This window comes from Myodes glareolus, chromosome 27 (genome assembly GCF_982192425.1).
Source record: "Myodes glareolus chromosome 27, mMyoGla1.1, whole genome shotgun sequence".
Taxonomy (NCBI): Eukaryota; Metazoa; Chordata; class Mammalia; order Rodentia; family Cricetidae; genus Myodes; species Myodes glareolus.
Window position 1 is genome coordinate 31,110,654 of NC_142052.1, and position 20,743 is coordinate 31,131,396.

Here is a 20,743-nt window from a genome sequence, read left to right on the forward strand (position 1 = left end):
AGAAAGCACATTTGCCAAATGATGCTGGCATAACTGGATATCAACATGTAGAAAAATGAAAATAGACCCATATCTATCACCATGCACAAAACTCAAATCCAAACGGATCAAAGATCTCAACATAAAGTCAACCACACTGAACCTTATAGAAGAGAAAGTGGGAAGTACACCTGAATGCATTGGCATGGGGAACCACTTCCTAATTATAACCCCAACATCACAGAAACTTAGAGAAATAATTAATAAATGGGACCTCCTGAAACTGAAAAACTTCTGTTAAAGCAAAGGACATAGTCAACAAGACAAAACAACAGTCTACAGAATGGGAAGAGATCTTCACTAACCCCACAAACACCAAAAGATCACATAATCTAATAACAAAATGGAGTACAGACCTAGACAGAGAACTTTCAACAGAGAAATCTAAAATGACTGAAAGACACTTAAGGAAATGTTAAACATATCCTTAAGTATCCCTTAGGTTCGTGGTCAAGATTACACTTTGAACAATTGAAATACAAACAGGCAACTTTCCAGTTTAGACATTTAGGGAGATGGCAGAAATACACAGCAAAAATATTCCCAGAATATTTTAAGTACTCCAGTGACCTGTTACATCAGGTCGTTCTTCACTGACAATGAAGGTCACAGGGTATGAGAAAGATAGGACAACTAAAAGGTAAAAAACATAGGGTGGGGAAGTGTTGCAGAAGATATGTCCCATGCCTAGTAAGCATCTGAAGAAAAATAACATTTTGCCAGGTGGCAGCGGCACACACCTTTAATCCCAAAACACAGGGGAAATAGCCATGAGCTTCTCTGTGAGTTCAAGGCTAGCCTGGTCTACAGAGTTCCAGGATATTCAGAACTGTCCCAGAGGATCTGTCTCAGAAAATCAAAAAATAGAAGACATCAGCTAGCATTTTATACACTACTTCCAGAGGAAAAATGAAAAAAATTATATGAAGTCAGTAGAAACTATCATCCAATGAGACAAATTTAGGAGGAGGCTAATCCAACAATTCTACACAAAGGGAACACAGGGTATTTCAAAAACTTTGTTTAGTGCAGAGTGGCCTTGGGACTGATATCCAGAGCTCTTTTGGGGTCTCCAGAGCTGAGGCAACCCCTCCACAAAGGCCTTGGCACCAGACCATTACCAGCTCCAAAGCATATTTCTGCTTGTAGAGAAGTATCTATGTTTGATTATCAATACACAGGTCCTTATGGAAACTCACAAGGCTTAGGTCCCATGCTGTTTCTAGATCTTCCAAGAGCATCCCTTCTCCCTGCCTGAGGTCCTAAATTGATGCTTGATTGATCAGACGAGTCCTTCACACAACAGTGTTTTACATTTCAAATAGAAGTCACCTGGTGTCATATTGCCCATTTGGCAGAACTGTGCTTTTCTCAAAAAGAAAACTAGAACTTTAAGGCACACCAGGCCTAAAGGTTGGTTGTGATTCTGTAATGCCTCCTTGAGCAGCTTGGTAAGAGGTCTGTTATTTGATATTTGGATGGGCCTAGTGAATTTTTTTAAATCAGTGATGGCTTCTTTGAAATGGTTTGGAGCCAAGTATCTGGGCAATCCTGGTGATCAATGTGTACCCAAGCATTCTAATCTCTACCAGCCCTGATTAGCATATTCTTAGCTTTTGTGTGTTTTAGAAACAGCCCTCCCTCTACTAAATTCTACTTTGTGAGACTTAGTTACTCACTAAGCATTGGTAAGTCCTTTGTATCACCAATTCTCCTCTTCTACATTACAGTATAGTACTGAAGTGATACTCAGCACGTGAGATGCCTTTGATAACCTCCACAAATTTCAATCTAAATTCACATTATTATTAAGTTGGGGGCTGTTATGAGTCTGTAAGGACAAAACCTAGATGAGTCTGTAAAGGACAAGTCTGGTGCAAGTCCAGGAGAAAATGGCACTAGCAGAAAATGTGTGCAGTGATAAGAGTGACCTACAGGCAGACAGGAGTGTTAATCTGGAGTGTGACGCAGGAAAGAGGGAGGTATTGCTGAAGAATAGTATATAAACTGAGACAAAAAGACCACAAGGCCTTCTCAAGATGATCTGCCAGAGACTCTGTCGGAGAGGCATCAGAGAAACTCTGCAGCATCGAGAATCAATCAATCAATCAATCAATGAGACATTGGACCAGAGATCTTCCAAGAGCCAGAGAACTAGCTCTTACTTGCGGATCAAGACTTGCTGATATCCCGAGATCTACGTCGAGAGCCACGAACCATCATCAGGTTGTACACCCCAATGCCTTATTAGATAGAATATAGTAATGCCCTACCTAGGATTTAGAAATATATGATAAGATAGAAGTGGAATGAATATACACTTGTGTCATAATGTATATTTGTTTGCGATATTGACACTTGCTTATCTGCTGTGCCAGATCAATTATAAGATTTTGAAGTGCCTGTACAATAAACTTAGTTCAGATAAAGCAGAGAACTGCTATTCTGAGTGTCATTCACTTGCAGACCTCTAAGTGAGGCCAGAAGGCCCACTCAGTAAGGTTCACGACAAGGGGCATAGCCCCAGCTCCTGGCCTGGGAGTTGCTTCGCTCTGGACTCCAAATTCCAGGATATTTAAGGGGCCTCCTAGAGGAGGAACACATGGTTTTTGGGGTCAACATGAGCTCCTTGCTGTCCTGTCTCCCCACAATGTGGTCGGCCACCTGAGATCGTCTTACTTAATAAAACAATGGGCATTTTGATTTAGTTTGATTTGATATAATTGGATTTCTTGCACCGGCGGGGCTTCTCCTAAACAATTATATTTAAAGGCTAAATGCAAAGTGCTCAATATTGAAAAGATAATGGAGAATCTAGGCTTCTCTGAGTTTGACAACTTGTTTTTTGTGGATGCAACAATCCTGTAGAAGTTGACTAGAAAGGTGTTTGTACACACAGCTTCCTGTTCCCAATACTTTAAGCAGATTAAGTCACAGAGTTAGCAGGGACCACGTGGGACTTAACAATACAGGGAATATGGCGGCAGGTTCCCACCCAGATCCCGGGAGAATGCACCATAGTGTCTCCCGTACCTCACCCTCTGCTTGTCCCCACTTGGAGACAGCATTCCCCCCGCTCACCATGTTGTCGTTCTCTGGGTCGCCAAAGCTCTCATTTCATCATTGCCCAGCAAAAGCAACTGCTCCACAGCACAGGAAACCACTGCCGCCAGCTCCTCCTCAAAGTCAAGCCTGGAGGCCACTGCCTGGAAGAGACCTGCCCTGCTTTGACTGGCAGGTCACCTGGACGGTATGATTGGCTAGTGAGGCCTGAGTGGAGGAAACACCTCACTTAGGGTTATAGTGTGCTTAAAGAGGCAGCACATTGGTTCCTGGCCATTCCTCCCACCCCATCAAAAATCCTTTTCCAGATCTGAGAACATATGCATGCACTTGCCCCTGTCTACAAAAGCAGTCACTGTCATCTTCTTGCACTCCCTAGGAACTTTCCCCTGAAGAGTCCAGGCAAAAAATAAAATAAAATAAAAATGTAGATTCCAAAAATAAAAATGTAGAATTAAAAAAATATAAAGTTATAAGTCTAGGAGAATGAGAACAGCCTATCAGCAGCTTTCTCAGCAGATCAAGGATCATTCATTCACAAGGAGTTATTTTCTCAGATGCTTGGGAAGCATAGGTCATTTTACAACTGGCTGTTATATTTACAAGGCCAGAATGTCTATCTGCAAATTGAGAACAGTGTTCTGACCATCCTTGATAAATGGCAGATGTAAACTGAGTTAACCTTTAGGCGACAGAGATATGTGACCTCTGGGGTAGACATTGTCTCTGTTATGGGAAACTGGCACCACCAGAGGAGAGGCATAAGACACCGGTTTACACCCGGAGGTACCAGGAGACAATGGATAAATACAAAGGTTTAATTAATGAGCTCTGATAATGAAGGTTGTAAAGTATGGCAGTCAGTATCTGAAGATTTACCTGAAAATAGTGTGAAAGGCTGTTCTTCTAAGTTCTCAGCCCAAGAACCAGTTAATCCTAATTTATTAACCTTCTAATATTACAAGCAGCCCCTTTTCTGACTAATTGCTAAAGATATCTGTTTTCTCGCAATTAGTGACTTTCATTAGTAATCTCCCCTGAAACATATTTCAGGATGGGTGCCTAATTACTCACTGACATTAGCACTCACTCCCCTCTTTAGGGTCTCCGCTTACCAAACCAAGGGTCAGGGCAAGGTTGTAAAACTTCTCTTGTTCAGAGAAAATGCCTGGTGCCCCTACTGTAAAAAGTGGGTTCAGAAACCGGCCTTTTGCCACAGCCTAACAAACACCATCTCTGGCTGTGGTCTCAGCTAGCTGATAAGCTTCTGTGCCCCGCAGTGTTTTATTTTTATTTTTTATTTTCAAGTTTGCTTCTGGTTTTCCTAGGATCTGGTTTCTGATCCTAGGAAATAAGTTTGCTTCTGGTTTACTAGACTTGGTGGTGTTCTCATCTATGCGCGAACCCCCTGGAACCAACATCTCCTTTTCCTCCTGGATGCAAAGTAGCTAGCTAGTTTGTACAGTTTACCAAGATAGCTGGATAGAGTAACTTCCTGTCCCACAGGGGAAAGGATGCCCAGAATATTAACAACTAGAGAGAGTTTTAAAGTTACAAAAGAAGATGCTTGTTCTGTGGATTCATGCTGAGGTCAGATGAAATGAACGTACTTTTAACACAGCTTTCACAGGGATTTTCAATAGAAAAAAGAAAAGCAGGAACCAGATCACAAACAAGGTGATAGGTCTTGCCAGGTGGTGGTGGTGCATGCCTTTAATGAAAGTTCTCAGTGGGGAGGTAAGAAGGAGGCAGATGCAGGCAGATCTTCGTGAGTTGGAGGCCAGCCTGTTCTACAAGAGCTAGTTCCAGGGCAGGTTTCAAAGCTATAGAGAAACCCTGTCTCAAAAAAAAAAAGATAGGTCTTTCCCACATTGTAAAGATGGATGATGGCTACATTGCTTTATGGGTTTTTTTTTTCCCTAAAATTCAAAGCAACCTCCAGGCAAATGAATAATAATAAAGAGGGTAGTATTCCTGAAAATCTGAATACATAGAGAATAATGGAGCTAGGAAAGATGTCTTCATGAGCACTATTGTTAGCTAGCATGTCTCCCTCCAAGGTCAGGTGAATAAAATATACAACTGCAGTTTTCAAGATTTTCTACATGAACAGGGTTGGTAGAATGAATCGCATCATTTAAGTAGGAAGTGGGCTTATTAGAATGTCTCACAAGCTGTAGTCCTGGTCACCTAAAAATAGCTGCCTACCAATGGCAATTGAAGAATCCTGTAGATTACTACTCAGCCTCTTGTCTAAGATCAAGTGACGAATTCAGTTGTTTTCTGTCCATGAGGCTCAATGTCTAAGTTGGTTTTCAGCATACACCAAAATTCCAAAGAAGTGGACTCTAATGCTAGAAAAGGAATGAGCTTGGTAGGCTAAAAAATGGTGCTCATGAAGACATTCCTTCTAGCTCCATTATTCTTACGTATTCACATTTCCATGAACACTGATCTTTTCATTATTATACATTTTCCTGAAGTTTGCGTCGAGTTTCAGTAATAAAACTGGTAAAGTAAAGGAGCCATCATCCAGCCTTTTGATGGGGGAAAAAGCTATAATTTGTTTCAGATCTGGTTCCTGCTTTTCTTTTTTCTGTTGTGTGAAATATCTGTGTAAACCTTGTAAAAGTATCTTCAGTTCATCCGACCTCAGCAAGAAGCATGAACAATCATCTCCTTTTGTGACCTTAAAATTCTCTTTAGCTGTTAATATTCTGGGCATTCTTCCCCCTGTGGGACAGGGAATCCCTGCACTCACCTAGCACAGCACAGTACACAGTACAAGCCAGCTAGCCACGTTGTGTCCTGGAGGAAAAAGGGTAAGTTCCTCAGGAGTGCAAGATTTTGAAGGCATCTGCTTTTATAGCCAGGGGCAAGTGCTATTGAAAAGCATATCACTGCCAGTCAAGAAAAGATCTTTGACTCAGGTGGATGGAATGACCAGAAACCTCTGTGCTGTCTCTTTAAGTACACTTCAGCCCTGTGGGAGGTGTTCTTGTCACTCAGGACGCACTAGCCAATCAGGACCTCCAGGTGACCTGCCAGTCAGAACTCGTGCCGGCCTCTTCCGGGCATCCGCATTCTGTCTCGATTTTGCCAAGGAGCTGGCACCGGTGGTTTCCTGTGTTGCGGTGAAGTTGCTACTGCTGGGAGATGATGAACTGAGAGCTTTGGCGAGCTGAGAAATGACAGCATGGTGAGCGGAGGAATGCTGTCTCCAAATGGGGAGGAGCAGAGGGTGAGGTGCGGGAGACAGGATGTTGTGTTCTTCCGGGATCCGTGTGTGGGAACGTGCCGCCAGATTCGCTGCCTTGTGATGTCCCATGCGGTCCTGTTAATTCTTAGACCTAGGGACAGAACTCTGAACAACTTTGTGCTTTTGGCTTAATCCGCTTAGAGAATTGGGAGCAGGGTGCTGTGTCTACAAACATTTTTCTTGTCAACTTCAGTATGCAAAAGTCGGAGAAGCCTATTTTCTCCAGTATCTTCTCGATATTGAGCACTTTGCATTTAACCTTATGTTAAATTTAACTATGTGGACGACATCAAGACATCTCACCTGTTGGGTAGCACTGCACTTCTAAGCTGCAACGTAGAAGAGTAGAATTGCTGATACAAAGGATTTGCCAATGCCTTGGACATAGTTCAGTCTCTCAAAGTAGAATTTAGCTGAGGGAGGACTGCCTCTAAAACACACAAAAGATAAATGTGTTTTAATCAGAGCTGTTAGAGATTAGAATGCTAGGGTACACATTATTTAATTGGATTGTCCAGATACTTGGCTCCAAACCATTACAAAGAAGCCACCACTTATTTAAAACCAGACACTAGGCACATCACCATATCAAAGAACAACCTCTATTAAACCTTTCAAAGAGGCATTAAAGGTTGGTACCCTACGTGTGTGAAGTCATTTCTCAATGGAAAGGCATATTATTTCTAGAACGGCTGCATTTCCATCCTGTTAGAAAAATTATTTCTGAGACAAGTTCTCTTATGTTGACTCAAGTGGCCTTAGCCTGCTGCTGACCAGGGCAACAAATCCCTAGTCTCTGGAGTACATGACCATAAAGTCTGTCTCAAGTTTAAAAAATAGTTTTACAGTTGACAACTACATCATACTTGCATTCTCCTTGCTTCCTCCAAGCCCTAATATGCCTGGATTGTTTTATAATTCCTGGTCTGTCTTTCTTTAACAACAGTTACAAAGTAACCATAGTTACACAGTAACAGTAGCTACTTTATGAATGTGACCTGTGTCTTTAGGATTAATTAGATTATTGCTTCATCAGGCATCTTAAAAATATGCTCAGTTAACAGAATTGGGTAATTAAGAAACCCAAATATTGGTTACAGAATGGATTAGTAACTTTAAATTTTTTAATGCTAATGGAAAGGAAACAGCTGTGGGGAGACACTGGATAATAAAAAACCCTGCTGAGTTAAATCAACCTCTTTGCTTTAAAGATATGTTGAGCTCAGTATAAAAAAGCAGGATATGTGTTAAATTGGGGAATAAAGATATAGAGACCATCAAAGTTGTTAGGAGTATATTCCTAATGTGAGCTCTCTGCTGATGCAAAATTCCAATCAACTCAAATCAAAACAAGCCAAATTAAAAAATAACTCCAGGTTTAATAGGAGTTCTGCACTGTCAGTTGGTCCCAAGCGGTCAGGAACGTGACCACTGGGAGGAAGGGAAAGAGAACACATTTTCCACTTTTGGGAGTTCACTTAAATATTCTGTGGAAGTAGTTCTGCGCACTCCACAGAAAGTAGCCAGATTTGAGTCTACATCCTTTTTTCCAAAGAGAACCTAAATGTTTTTCATATTTACCACTTCAATTTTCTGTCACCCCTATATCCAAAGTGTCTAAGATGTTACGTTGGGAGCTTATGCCCCAGCCCTTGCATCTATTCTAGCCCCCTGACCCAGAGAGTTAGCACTCTGGACCTGGCCAGCTGGGATTTGGGGGATGTAGACTCAAATCTGGCTACTTCCTGTGGGCACAGGGCATCATGAGAATGGGGAGAGCTAGGTGTCCACATTCAGCAAAAGGTATGGCTGGAGAGGCATCCCAAGTACTTTCATCCCAGAGATGTCAGGCATCTGTTCCTTGGGGGTGGTGAGAGGCAGGTGTCTAGGAAAAAATTGTTATCACCAAAGATGAGTGTGTCAGAATAAGGAGCAGGTAGGTGATGTAGTGGAGTGTAGGCTGCATCCCTGGCCCGGCTAGCTTATACCCAAAAAAACCACACAGAAATCTGTATTTATTAAATCACTGCCTGGCCCATTAGTTCTAGCCTCTTATTGTGTAACTCTCACATCTTGATTCAACCCATTTCTAATAAGCTGTATGTCACCATGAGCTCATGGCTTACCGGGAAAGATTCAGCATGTCTGACCTAGCAGCTTCATGGCAGGTGGCACTCTCTGACTCTGCTTTCTTCCTTTCAGAATTCTGTTCTGTCTTCCCCACCTACCTGAGTTTGCCCTATCAACTAGGCCAAGGCAGTCTCTCTAACCAATAAAAGTAATACAGACAGGAGACCCTCCTACACCAGGTAGGCTTTCATTTGTCAAAGCATGGTGGGATGGTGTAACATGTGTGGCTGGCTTGTTGGGGTATCTGTCCTGCCCAGTACCCCACAGCAGGCAGGCCCCAAAGAAAATCACGCACAAGACTCCATAAGGTTATAAAGCTGATTGGCTCATTAGGTCAGGCTTCTTGTTAACACTTATAACATATATTACCCCATTATCCTTATCTATGTTAGCCACATGGGCTCAGTACCTTTCTCAGTGTGACAGCTTACATGTTGCCTCTTCGGTGGTCTGCGCAGGAGTGGCTAGGGAGGTTCTGCTTCCAGAATACTCCCAGTCTCTTTGCTCCACCCCTACTTCCTGTCTGGCTTTCCTGCCTATACAGCCTGCCTGGCCAATCAGCGTTTTATTAAAATATGATTGACAGAATACAGATAATTCTCCCACACCAGGATGGTCTTCAAGGTTCCTGCTACACCAGAGAGTCTGCAAGACTTTCTGAAAGTCACAGAGGAAAGTAACTGATAAAATTTGCCAGTACAAGCTGGGACAGTCCTTCAAATTTCCTGCTTCACTGACAAGTCTATCAGATACTCTAGGCCTGTAGGTTAAAGATTGATGGCCCATGGTTGCCGAGAAAATTCCAGTGACTGTCCAGGCAGTCAGAATTCTCTGATGTCAGGTAATATTACATCCTTCTGGGATCTGTGATGGAGCAGAAGACTGACCAATTAGATTTATAGTTTTCCTTACTTATGATGGAAAGTAAATTAGGTGAAAAAGTTTTGAATTACTAAAATAGGGTAGGTAATAGAGTATTTTCTCTAAACTTGCTAAATACAAAAGTAATGAATATTTTAAATATGATTAAGTATCTTGATAAATGGATTGTTGTATGTAGTTAAGTGAAAAAGTCCAAACCTTTCATTTTAGTTTAGGCACAATGTGGAATTGTTGTGGAATATTAGATGTGTTGTGTTTGTGTATGCTGTGGAATATTTGTATGAGAGATTTTCTTGAATTCCTTTATTTTGCATTTGTTTAACTCTGTGTAGCTGTGTGACTTTACCTGTTGAAAATACTTGATTGGTCTAATAAATATCTGAATAGCCTATCGATATGTAAAATTGGGATAGGTGTGGCTGTTGTTCAGCAAGAATAAGTAGAAAGCGAAAGAGAGAAGTATCCAGGAACAAGACAAGGAGAGACAGACATCAGGGTCTAGTCACCCAGTTATGCAGATTAATAAGTAAATAAAGGTATATAGAATAAAGAAAGATAAAAGCCCAGAGGCAAAAGATAGATGGTACAATTTAAGTTGACAAAAGCCATGTAAAAAGAATCCAAGCTAAGGCTTGGCATTCATAGGTAAGAATAAACCTCCATGTGATTTATTTAGAAATCTAGTGGTAGGCCTCTTAAAGTGCCAAAGATTAAAAAAAAAACGAACTAAATGATGAAGCATCTTTTGTGCATATGCCCAAGAGTGGTATAGCAGTATCTCGAGGTAGATCTATTCTCAATTTTCTGATGAACTGCCATTTTGATTTTTATAATAGCTGTATAAGCTGTAGAATTTATTTCCCAAACAGGAACCAGAGTGAAGCACTTAAAGTATTGCTCAGTTCATGCTATTCTAAGGTATAAGAGTCCTTCAGGGACTGTGACTTGAAATTCCTAGGACTGCTCTTACTACCCTGAATGGACTTTTTTGTTTTTATTTTGTTTTCTAGCTCAGCAGGCCAATATTCATGGTAGTTTTCCTGCCAGCTTCTGAGAGATGTGGTTATATGCCACGTACTTTTCTGAATTCTTATGTTAGATTCAGAATCTAAGAGCTGTGTTTACTCCTTTTAGGGTTAGTAAGAAATGTGTTTCAGCCAATGAAAGGTATGTGACAAGTTCTGCAGAGACTGAGGACATTTGATGACATCAATTGTGCCATGCACATGTTTGGGGTATTGAAATGGGTTATATTTTTTTTTAAAGTTCAACATGTGTGGAATAATGGTAACCAAACATGGCTCCTTGTTAGGATTGCAAGAAGAGCTTACTACAGCTTACTGAATGATATCCACATTACTTTGAATAATAACAGATAGCAGTCAGAGCCTAGCAAATGGAATACTAAAAGAAAAAGATTTAATGTAGGTATTTGTAATTTGCAGCTCCAGAAAGTTTCACAGAAGCAGGACCTCTTTACTAGGCATCATGTAAAAATTTCTCATATTAGTATATGCGTTCTGTATTCTTTTTAAAATGTGAGGATTTCCCCATCACCTGCTCATGCTAATAGATTGTATTATAGCTTTTATGCATTTTAAACTGCATCTTTGTCCTGTGGCAAAGGCCTCTAGTTAATGTTTTGTACTAAAGAAGTATCATACTGATGTTAGCAAATGTATACACCAGTGAATATACTAAATTTTGGTGATTCTAGCCACTGTTTCTTTGGATTTATTTTCTTTTTTAAAAATGATTTATTTATTTTTATTTTATGTGCATTGGTGTTTCTGTATGTGTGTCTGTGCGAAGGTGTCATATTTCCTGGAACTGGATTTACAGACAGTTGTGAGCTGCCATGTGAGTGCTAGGAATTGAACCTGGGTTCTCTGGAAGACCCGGCAGTGCTCCCTACCTCTGAGCCATCTCTCCATCCCCTGGGTTTAATTTTAATACTAAAATCTTGCCATTTATAAAGTTGACCTAAAATATTTTGGTAATAAACCTGAGTTAGCTTTTGCATGTTTGGAAAGCAATCATCCAAGTATATTTGCACTGACTTGATGTGCCAGTAATTGTTTTTAATACTTTGACTACATGTATTTGTGAGCTCTTGAGATGATTCATCCCATCAATGCACACTGACATACATGTACAATAAATTTGTTCCAATGGTAGAGAGAATCATTTCTTAAAACCTGTACATTGGCCTTTACATATGAGGTATAGCATATTCCAGGATTCACACATCAAATACACACACAAATCTCATACATACACTTCTCTCTCAGATGCACATTACTAACACATATACAGAATACCCATAAACATTCACCACACACTAAATCACAAACATTACTCAAAGAGAAACACACACAAGCGTAATCATATAGCATATATACATACTCACACATGTACACAAATATAAACAAACATAAGGACATACAACATATACACACTCATCACAAATACACATACCTACACACAAACACACACACATACACACACATATACTTCCACAAAGAAACTTTCCAAACCAGTGTTAGCCTTTAAAGAACACTCAGTATATGTATGGTGAATATATTTACACAGGACTGGATTTTTTCTTCCATTTGTTATATTTTATTTGTATGAGCTAGCAGCATGTTCTGAAAAGTTCTGACCTCCTAGAACTAGTCTGTTCTGGTCGACTGGATAAATAAAATAAAAATTTGCAGACTATGACTCAGCAGAATCATTTTGAATCATTTTGAGCCTTTATCAATACCATAATATATTGTAACAGTTGAAGACTATGATATTTTAAAGACTCAGACATAAATTATAAAGATTTTTAATGTTTTGATGTAATTAAAATAGACTTTGATTTGATTTTTGGATACATTCTTTGTAGTCCAGTCTGTCATGGAAATTGCATGTAGTTCAACCTGGCCTTGAACTCACAGACAGATCCTAATGCCAAGTGCTGGTAATGAGGGCAAGAACCAGCATGCTTATCCTTTGTTTTAGGTTCTTTGAATTAGTGGTGATATGTAACGTTGGAGGGCCTGGCATTGTTGAGAGGAACAGGCTGGCTTCAAACTCAGAGATTTGCCTGCCTCTGATTCCATAACCCTGGGATTATCGTATGATCTGCCACATCTGACTGAGATCATTTTAGTATGACCACTAAATATCAATGCTTGTTGTGCTATGAAAAAATAGAATAACGTGTGGTCTAAAAATTTTTTGTCATAATTACTTATTTTGCTCCCTAGTCTTTAGTAGGGGTGGGTGGCCTTGACTTCCATATGCACCCAAGGATGACCCTGTCTTGATGCTCTTATCCTCACACAATCACTGTCCAGCTCATGATTTCTATATGTAAAATGTGACAGTGTTGCATCTTTTTTCATACTGCATTGGTTTAGATTCAGAGTTGAAGGATGCTCTTGATTTTCCTTAGATCTATGTGATTTCTGCTTGTTTTTGGTCCTTCATGGCCCACATCTACAGAAAATAGTACTAAGTCATCATTATTACTTGACTTTCCTTTTGAAAATTTTATTTGCTTTTACAACAATGATTTTGGGATATCTTTTATTTTCCATTATTCTAGGTAATTTTTGCACTGGGAGTGAAACCCAGCAGGGCTTCTGCTAGCAGTTCTTCTACCACTGAGCTGCTCCCTCCCTAGAAATACTTGTTTAGGGGCTGGAAAGATGGCTCAGTGGTTGAGAGCATTGCCTGCTCTTCCAAAGGTTCTGAATTCAATTCCTGGTAACCACATGATGGCTCACAACCATCTGCAATTACGTCTGGTGCCCTTTTCTGGCCTGAAGACATGCACACAGGCAGAATATTGTATACTTAATAAATAAATAAATATTTTTAAAAAGAATCAATAAAAATATAATAAAAATGGGGGGAGCAAATGCCATAACAACCACAACAAAATTAGAAATACTTGTGTAATACTGGAAAATGTGTTTTCTTCACTATTGTTTCAGTAAATAGATCAAGTGTTTGCTTAAAAATTATTTGTATTGTTTTTTAGTTCACTGTGGCTTTTCTCACAGTAGGGTAGTTGTCTTTTTAGATTACTTCATTTCTTAATTTTTAAGGTTTTTTATTCATGTATCTTACCTTTCAATAAAGACTGAAGCTTTTCTTATGGATGCTATCATGTCTGTACTTAAGAAAATATATTACTTTTTGTCACAAAGTCAACAAAATATCTTAGCTAAATAATATTTACATTGTTGTTAAACTTCTATTGAATAAAGTAACTGCTATATTTGAGTTAACTTTTCTCAGTAACATTCCTGGAATTCATTTTTGTAACCCCAGCTATTCTGAAACTTGGGGAAATCTTGCTAACTTCTAAGAGCTGGGATTATACATCAGTACCTGGAAAATATCATTTTTCTTCCAGTTATTTCTTACCTTGTATATGTCTAAATAAATGATTGTTTATTGTAACAGATGTGAAATCTGTTAAGAAATGTAGCTCTTGCTTACAACTAGACAGTCATTAGGAAGGATGTTTCCTATTCTTCAGTTGGAAGATAGATTTTTTGAGTTCAGATTAGTTTAATTCAAGATACATTTTCAGACCTATGAAAGCATGAAGACATTACCTGTATTTAAGTGAAGCTATTATTACTATTCTATAACAGCTATAATGTACCAAGAAGATCAAGACCATTGCAAATTAGGGAATACAATTTTGTTGCAGTTCTGGAGTAGGTTCTTCTAGGCCCCTGAGAACACATTGTTGTCCATGTAGGGAAAATCTAGTGCCTTGTGTTTTCACAACATTAGACTTGCTTAGCCAGCTTGGTTTTTAGGATCAGTTTGGTGTTTGCCATGGATTCAGGGACCCTGGGCTAAAAATGAGGTGTACACAAGATTAAACATAGCCAGAAATCCTGGGGTTTCCTTGTCTATATTTCAGTAGCTATTTATGGAATCCTGTTGCCTACATGTATGTCTGTGTACCACTTGCATTTCTCTTACCTAGTGAGTGAATCCCTGCAAATGGAATTAAAGATGGTTGTTGGTTTCTATGTGGATATTGGAAATTATTCCACACCCCTTAGAAAAGGAATCAGTGCTCTTTATTGTTGGGATTTTGCTCCTCTTCCTCAATATTTTGCCTGTCACAGATTTGTTTCATCTTGTCTGTGATGATATTATTGCTATTGTTTGTTTAGTTTAGTATTTTGAGACAGGCTCTCAGGTAGCCCAGACTAATTGTGACCTCCTGTGAATCCTTGAACTTCTGATCCTTCTAAGTTTCCAGAATTGCTGGGATTCAAAGTGTACACCACTACCACAGCTGCTACACATGTTTTTGGTGATGTGAATGCAGGGCAAATTCTCCACCAACTTGGCAAGCTTCATCTACAGCACCTATTATGTTGTCTTTTCATTGAAACATGGTAAACCAAGTTGTCTTCTATTTCATCATATTTTCATTGAGTTCACTGATTTCAGTAGTTAGACCTGTCCTTAGTGACAAATGAATTAGTTTTTATTTGAGTGAATGTTAGAGGCTCTTAAATGAATTCCTTTGAAGGAATACAAAATATTTCAAAAACTCGTGTCATTATTCATGCTGTCATGCTTTTGTAGTTTCCCACTCCTGTTTGAATCTTAATTTTGTAGTAATACTTCTGAAAATCAGCCCACTGTCACATTTCCAGTACTTTCCTGTCAGCTTTTTGTAAAATTTCCAGTTTAAGCAACTATCATTTAGTTAATAGATGTGCTGATAGATCATCTGTATTTTAATAAATAAAACTTGCCTGAAGATCAGAGAGTAAAGCAGTTGCACTGATCAGCCATACTCACCATGTAGTGGTGGCACACACCTTTTTTCCCCATAACCCCACTAGTTTGCCCTAGAAATCAGGCAGTAGTTGTGTACACTGACTTGAATTCAATGAGATTTTCTTTGCTTTACTGCCATATTCAGCTATTTTCACAGGGATCAATTGATGACACCCAAAATTAGTAAAAGAGACATAGTCTGAATTTCAGGACCTCTGCTTTGATTAACCTGGCTCATTGATATTTGAAATATCACTAAAAAAGCAAGGTTTTCTTTCTGTCTGTTCAGAAAATTTTATTAATTTTGTTTGATGGTTGATACTGATTTTCAACATGATAAGACCTAGATTCAGGCAAGGGTGACTCTTCTAGGCCCACCTTTGAGGGCTTACCTAGATCATGTTATTCTCTGGGGTGTGCTTATGAGAGATTAGCTTGTATATTAAGTTCCTTGAGATGAGAAGTCCCTTATTCCTTCCAGGATTGATAGCACTAGTACATTAAATAGGTACTGGATTTTGTAATAAGGACCAGGGCCATTTATCATTCTCTGCCTCTGGACTGTGGATACAGTATGATTATGTTAATAGTAGAATCAACAACAATCAGGTTGAAAAAATAGGAACTACCCTTGCTTGCTATCTGGTTAGAACACAAACTCTCCGGGAGTTTGCTGGGGATTCTTCTGCCTTGGGGTTTTCATGGACAATCCAAGATTTAAGGGTTCATGGAGCACTGATGACCTTTAAACAGACTTGAAACACCTGCAGAGAGGACACTAATTACAGTGAACACCTGAAGGTAGAAGTATTTTATATCCTAGATTATTAATAGAATCTCCTCTTTGTATTTGCACTTTTTTCAAAAGTAACCTGTAATCCCCAATGAGGCAAAAATTTCTTACTTCATCAAACATTTCCTCTAAAGTATGTACATTTGAATCAGCTCACAACATTCTGTATGACCTTGAAAACATACCTAACATGAGTATAATTTCAATGGAAATAGGGGACTAACTACTAACATTCATTTCTGTATGTCCTAATTAGTTGGTAATAGTAACTTTCAAGGACTAGAAATTCTCATTACATTGTAAAGTGAGTTGTATTTGGTAAAATATCTTGGACAAGAATATAAATGTATGGACAGCGTGTTTCAACAAAAATAATCTCAAGTTTTTATCAACTATAAACATCCATATCAATGTAAAATATTTAAAATAAGTAGTTGTTTTTTAAAAGTTGATTCAACAATCTCCCCTTTTATCTTATAATATCTTTGACCTCCTTTATTCTTTGTAAAGTAGATTCAATAATCTACACGTTTATCCTATCATTTCTTTGGGGGCCTTTTGTAGGCGGATGTTTCTGCCCCACCAGAAATTCACAAGCATGTAGCAGCTGCTTCACAAACAACTGACCCAGGAGCTTAATATTAGTTACAAATAGTAGCTTAGGCTTATTACTAACTAGCTCTTGAACTGAAATTTACCTCTAATTATTATTTATGTTTATCCATGTAGTTTGTTAACTTCTCTCAGTATGGCATTCTCCACATGCACCTGACTCCACCTTCTCCTCCCTAGCATCCTCAGTTGGAATTTCCAGCCTGACTTTCTGCACAGTCTGTGCCTAAATCAGTGTTTTATCAAACCAGTTCAAATGGCAATTTTTTTTACAGTGTACAAGAGGATTATACCACAGCAATACCCCAAAGATAAGTATTTGCTAACAAGGCCTACTAGAGATTAAGTTGCTAGGATGCATGTTGGTTATCTAGGATCATCTAGACATATGGCTCAAACCATTTCAAAGGAGGCATTATTGGTTTACAACTGCCCACAAGGTCCATCTCCATATTAAAGAACCAGCCTCTATCAAGCTGCTCATGGAGGCATTACAGGGTCAAAACCAACATTCAAGCCTGGTGCACCATAGATTCACTTTTCTTTTTGAGAAAAGCAGAGTACTGATAGATGGGCAAGGTAACAAGTATTTGTAAAGGAAAACATTGTTATGTTGAGGAATGGCCCTATCAAGAAGATTTTCACTTTAGACCCTCACACAAGGAAAAAAGATATCCTTGGCAGAGACAGAAGTAGCCTGGAACTTGAGCCTTGGGAGCCACCACTTCACTTAGAGCCTGAGGTGTGAGAATATAAAAGATCTCTCTGTCTCTGTCTCTCTGTCTCTCTGTCTGTCTCTCTCTCTCTCTCTGTCTCTCTCTGTTCCGGCCCAGCATGTTTGTGCAGGGATTGTTTCAGATCTTGAAAATCAAATTCTTCCTACCTAATGGGGCTACATGTATCAGTCCCACTGACAACTATGGGCTTAGTCAGTAATGTTCTTATATTTTTGGTTGTGAGCCTAGCCTCTAATGGCTGAGCCATCTCTCCAGCCCTGTAATGTTCTTGAAAATACCTGTGTTCCCCTTATACAGCTTTGCTTGATTACCCTCGTCCTGAGTTTTGGGCATTATATGATACTCTCTGCTGACTTTATAGAGGTCCCCCATTTCCTTCCTGGAAGGTAGTATACAAGGTGGTCTCATTTTTATTTTTAAACTATTTTCATGATTTATTCAACTTTATTTCATATTTGTTGGTGTGCAGGTATCAGATCCTCTGGAACTGAATTTACATGCAGTTGTGAGCTGCAATGTGCATGCTGGAAGTCAACTCAGGTGCTCTCAAAGAACAGCCATTGAAGTTAACCACTGAGCCATCATTCCAGCCCAGTGTTACTCTTCTTAAGAAAATTACTTGGAATGAGACATAGTTTCTGCAAGACTCTCCAAAAAAGTTTTGATTTCTTTTCTACCTTATATTTTTCTTATTTTCCTCATCCTGTGGACCTCTGTCTCTCAATCCTGTCACTGAGGACAGTTCTGCTGGTTAAGGTCACCAGTGTATGTAGGAAATATTTCCAGGAATATTTTACCTTGCAAGTCTCCCTTCTGCCTAAGTGGGTAGACTCGCAGTCTTCTGTCCCTATTTAAAGTGTTCAGAGCATGGAGCCTGAACCTAAAAGATGCAAGGATGACAACACGTGGAATGCAGAATCTCTTCTAGCCTGGCTGCTCTTTGAGCTGTAGCCAGAGATGGGTGTAACATATAATTAAAGAGATTTTCTTTATTAATCTCTCAAATGTGTAGAGTGAATTCTCTCTGGGGAAGTCCTATCAGTTCTAGACAGTCATATTTTCAGGCTTTTAGAAATTCCTTTCTGAGACTAGCTATCTTACCCTGACATAAGTGACTTTGGTCCCAGTCTTTTCCTCTCCAGGGCAATGACATTGTTGTGCTGTATGACACCTTCAAAAATCTTAAACTAAATGAGTGTAGCACCTCAGTTTCAAACTGAGTCATGAAGTCCTGTGTTAAAGGAAGCAAGCCTCTGGTCACTGCTAGCAAGCATAACCCACCAAAGAGAAGGCAGTTACAAAGACGCTGCATTTGTCTATGTTTTCAGTTGTTTAGAATTTTTTCCAAGTTATTTTAGATTTTATGTGAAAATTTTGGCTACACATTGGAATGCCATTTGTCAAGAGAGTTTGACAACTTTCCTAACTGCCAGCACATGATTACCACACAGAAGCTTTTATGATTTTAAGAACTGAAAATACTTACCCAAAAGATCATAGTTATTACTAACCTGCTCTTACATTTTAAATTAACCTATATTCCTTATTTAGTATCTTCTATTGGTAGAACATTTATCAGCATGGCACATTTATGTCTTCCTCCCTCTGTCTCATGCGCAGCTTATGGCCAGTCAGAGTTTTATTGAACCCATTTGAGTAACAAATCTTTAGAGTACATAAGAGAATAATTTCAACATAGACGTTACTTAGAAATGGGATTTAGTTTACCAAAAACCTTGGTACTCATGGAACAGTGACTTCATTTTTATGTAAAACCTACTCAATAGCTGGCAATGTTCGTGTTAGAAATATAAATAGGCATACATAAACATTTAGAAAACTACACAAGCAAAGTTAGTATTGATTTGTATTTATGTTTGTAGCTGCAATTGTATATTTGTGTGAAGATGTATGTATGCATATGATTGTGTATGTGCATATGATGTGGAAGCTCTAATAACCAATCATGCCTAGTTAAGGCATGGCTACCTGGAACCCAGGAAGAAAACTGGGACTTACCAGGTGATTGCTCTCTCTGCGTAATTCTTGACGACACGGAGAATGTTGGACTTCCCATTCTTGCGGTGTGAGTTTCCCATTGTAACCATTAAAAACATAATTGTTATCCTTAAGGTGGCCTGGTTATTTCCTATATCGAGCTAATTCACAATATGCATGTATATATGTGTGGAATACAGGAGAAACTCTGGTGTTATTCCTCTGATTTTCCCAAACTTATTAGTTATTTCTTTGAGGCCAAACTATTCTACAAAGAAAGTTTTGGGACAGCCAGAGTGGCTACACAGAGAAACTCTCTCTTGGGGAAAAAATAAATGAACAAAAACTATCCACAGGGGCTGGAGAGATGGCTTAGAGGTTAAGAGCATTGCCTGCTCTTCCAAAGGTCCTGAGTTCAATTCCCAGCTGTCATGGAGTTACCTCATTTTACTTTTTTATTATTTATTTTTTTCTTTTCTCCTTTTTTAATTGATATTTATTAAGCTCTACATTTTTCTCTGCTCCCATCACCCATCTTCCCTTCAACCCTCCCCCAATGTCCCCATGCTCCCAATTTATTCAGGAGGTCTTGTCTATTTATACTTTCTACTTTCGATGTAGGTTAGATCAATGTAAGTTACTCTTAGTGTCTGCATTGTTGTCTAAGTTCTCTGGGAGTGTGGATTGTAGGTTGGCTTTCTTTGCTTTATGTTTAAAAACCACCCATGAGTGAGTACATGTGATAATTGCCTTTCTGTGTCTGGGTTATCTCACTCAAAATAATATTTTCTAATTTCATCCATTTTACTGCAAAATTCAAGCTGTTGTTATTTCTTTCTGTTGTTTAGTACTCCATTGTTTAAATGTACCACAGGGTTTGATTTTTTTTTATTCATTTTATCAAGGGGCATTTAGGTTGTTTCCAGGTTCTGGCTATGACAAACAAAGCTGTTATGAACATAGTTGAGCACATGTCTTTGTGGCATAATTGAGCATCTTTTGGATATATGCCTAAAAGTGCTATTATTGAGTCTTGAGGAAGGTTGTTTCCATTTTTTTTGAGAAATTGCCACCCTGACTTCCAAAGGGGTTGTACCAGCTTGCATTCCCACCAGCAATGCAAAAGTGTTCCCTTTTCCCATAACCACTCCAGCAGAATTTGTCATCAGTGTTTTTGATCTTGGCTATTCTTACATGTGTAAGATGAAATCTCAGAGTTGTTTTGATTTGCATTTCTCTGATGACTAGGGATGTTGTACATTTCCTTAAGTGTCTTTCAGCCATTTTAGATTCCTCTATGGAGAATTTTCTGTTTAGGTCTGTACTCCACTTTTTTATTGGATTATGTGGTCTTTTGGTGTTCAATTTCTTGAGTTCTTTGTATATTTTAGAGATCAGACCTCTGTCTGTTGTGCT

The 20,743-nt window shown here is 39.0% G+C and overlaps 1 protein-coding gene across 2 annotated transcripts in view; it reads left to right on the forward strand.

Moving 5' to 3' along the window:
- The first annotated feature begins 6,171 nt into the window (after positions 1 to 6,171).
- LOC148117668 (uncharacterized) overlaps positions 6,172 to 20,743 on the forward strand; it is a 59,427-nt gene continuing 44,855 nt past the window's right edge. The window contains exon 1 of one of the 2 annotated variants that reach the window (XM_087902256.1): positions 6,172 to 6,301. In XM_087902256.1, the coding sequence (XP_087758382.1) occupies positions 6,299 to 6,301 (3 nt within the window). In that variant the 5' untranslated portion in view covers positions 6,172 to 6,298. Of the gene's footprint in view, positions 6,344 to 20,743 lie in introns of both variants that reach the window. The other variant, XM_087902254.1, reaches the window with a different exon arrangement.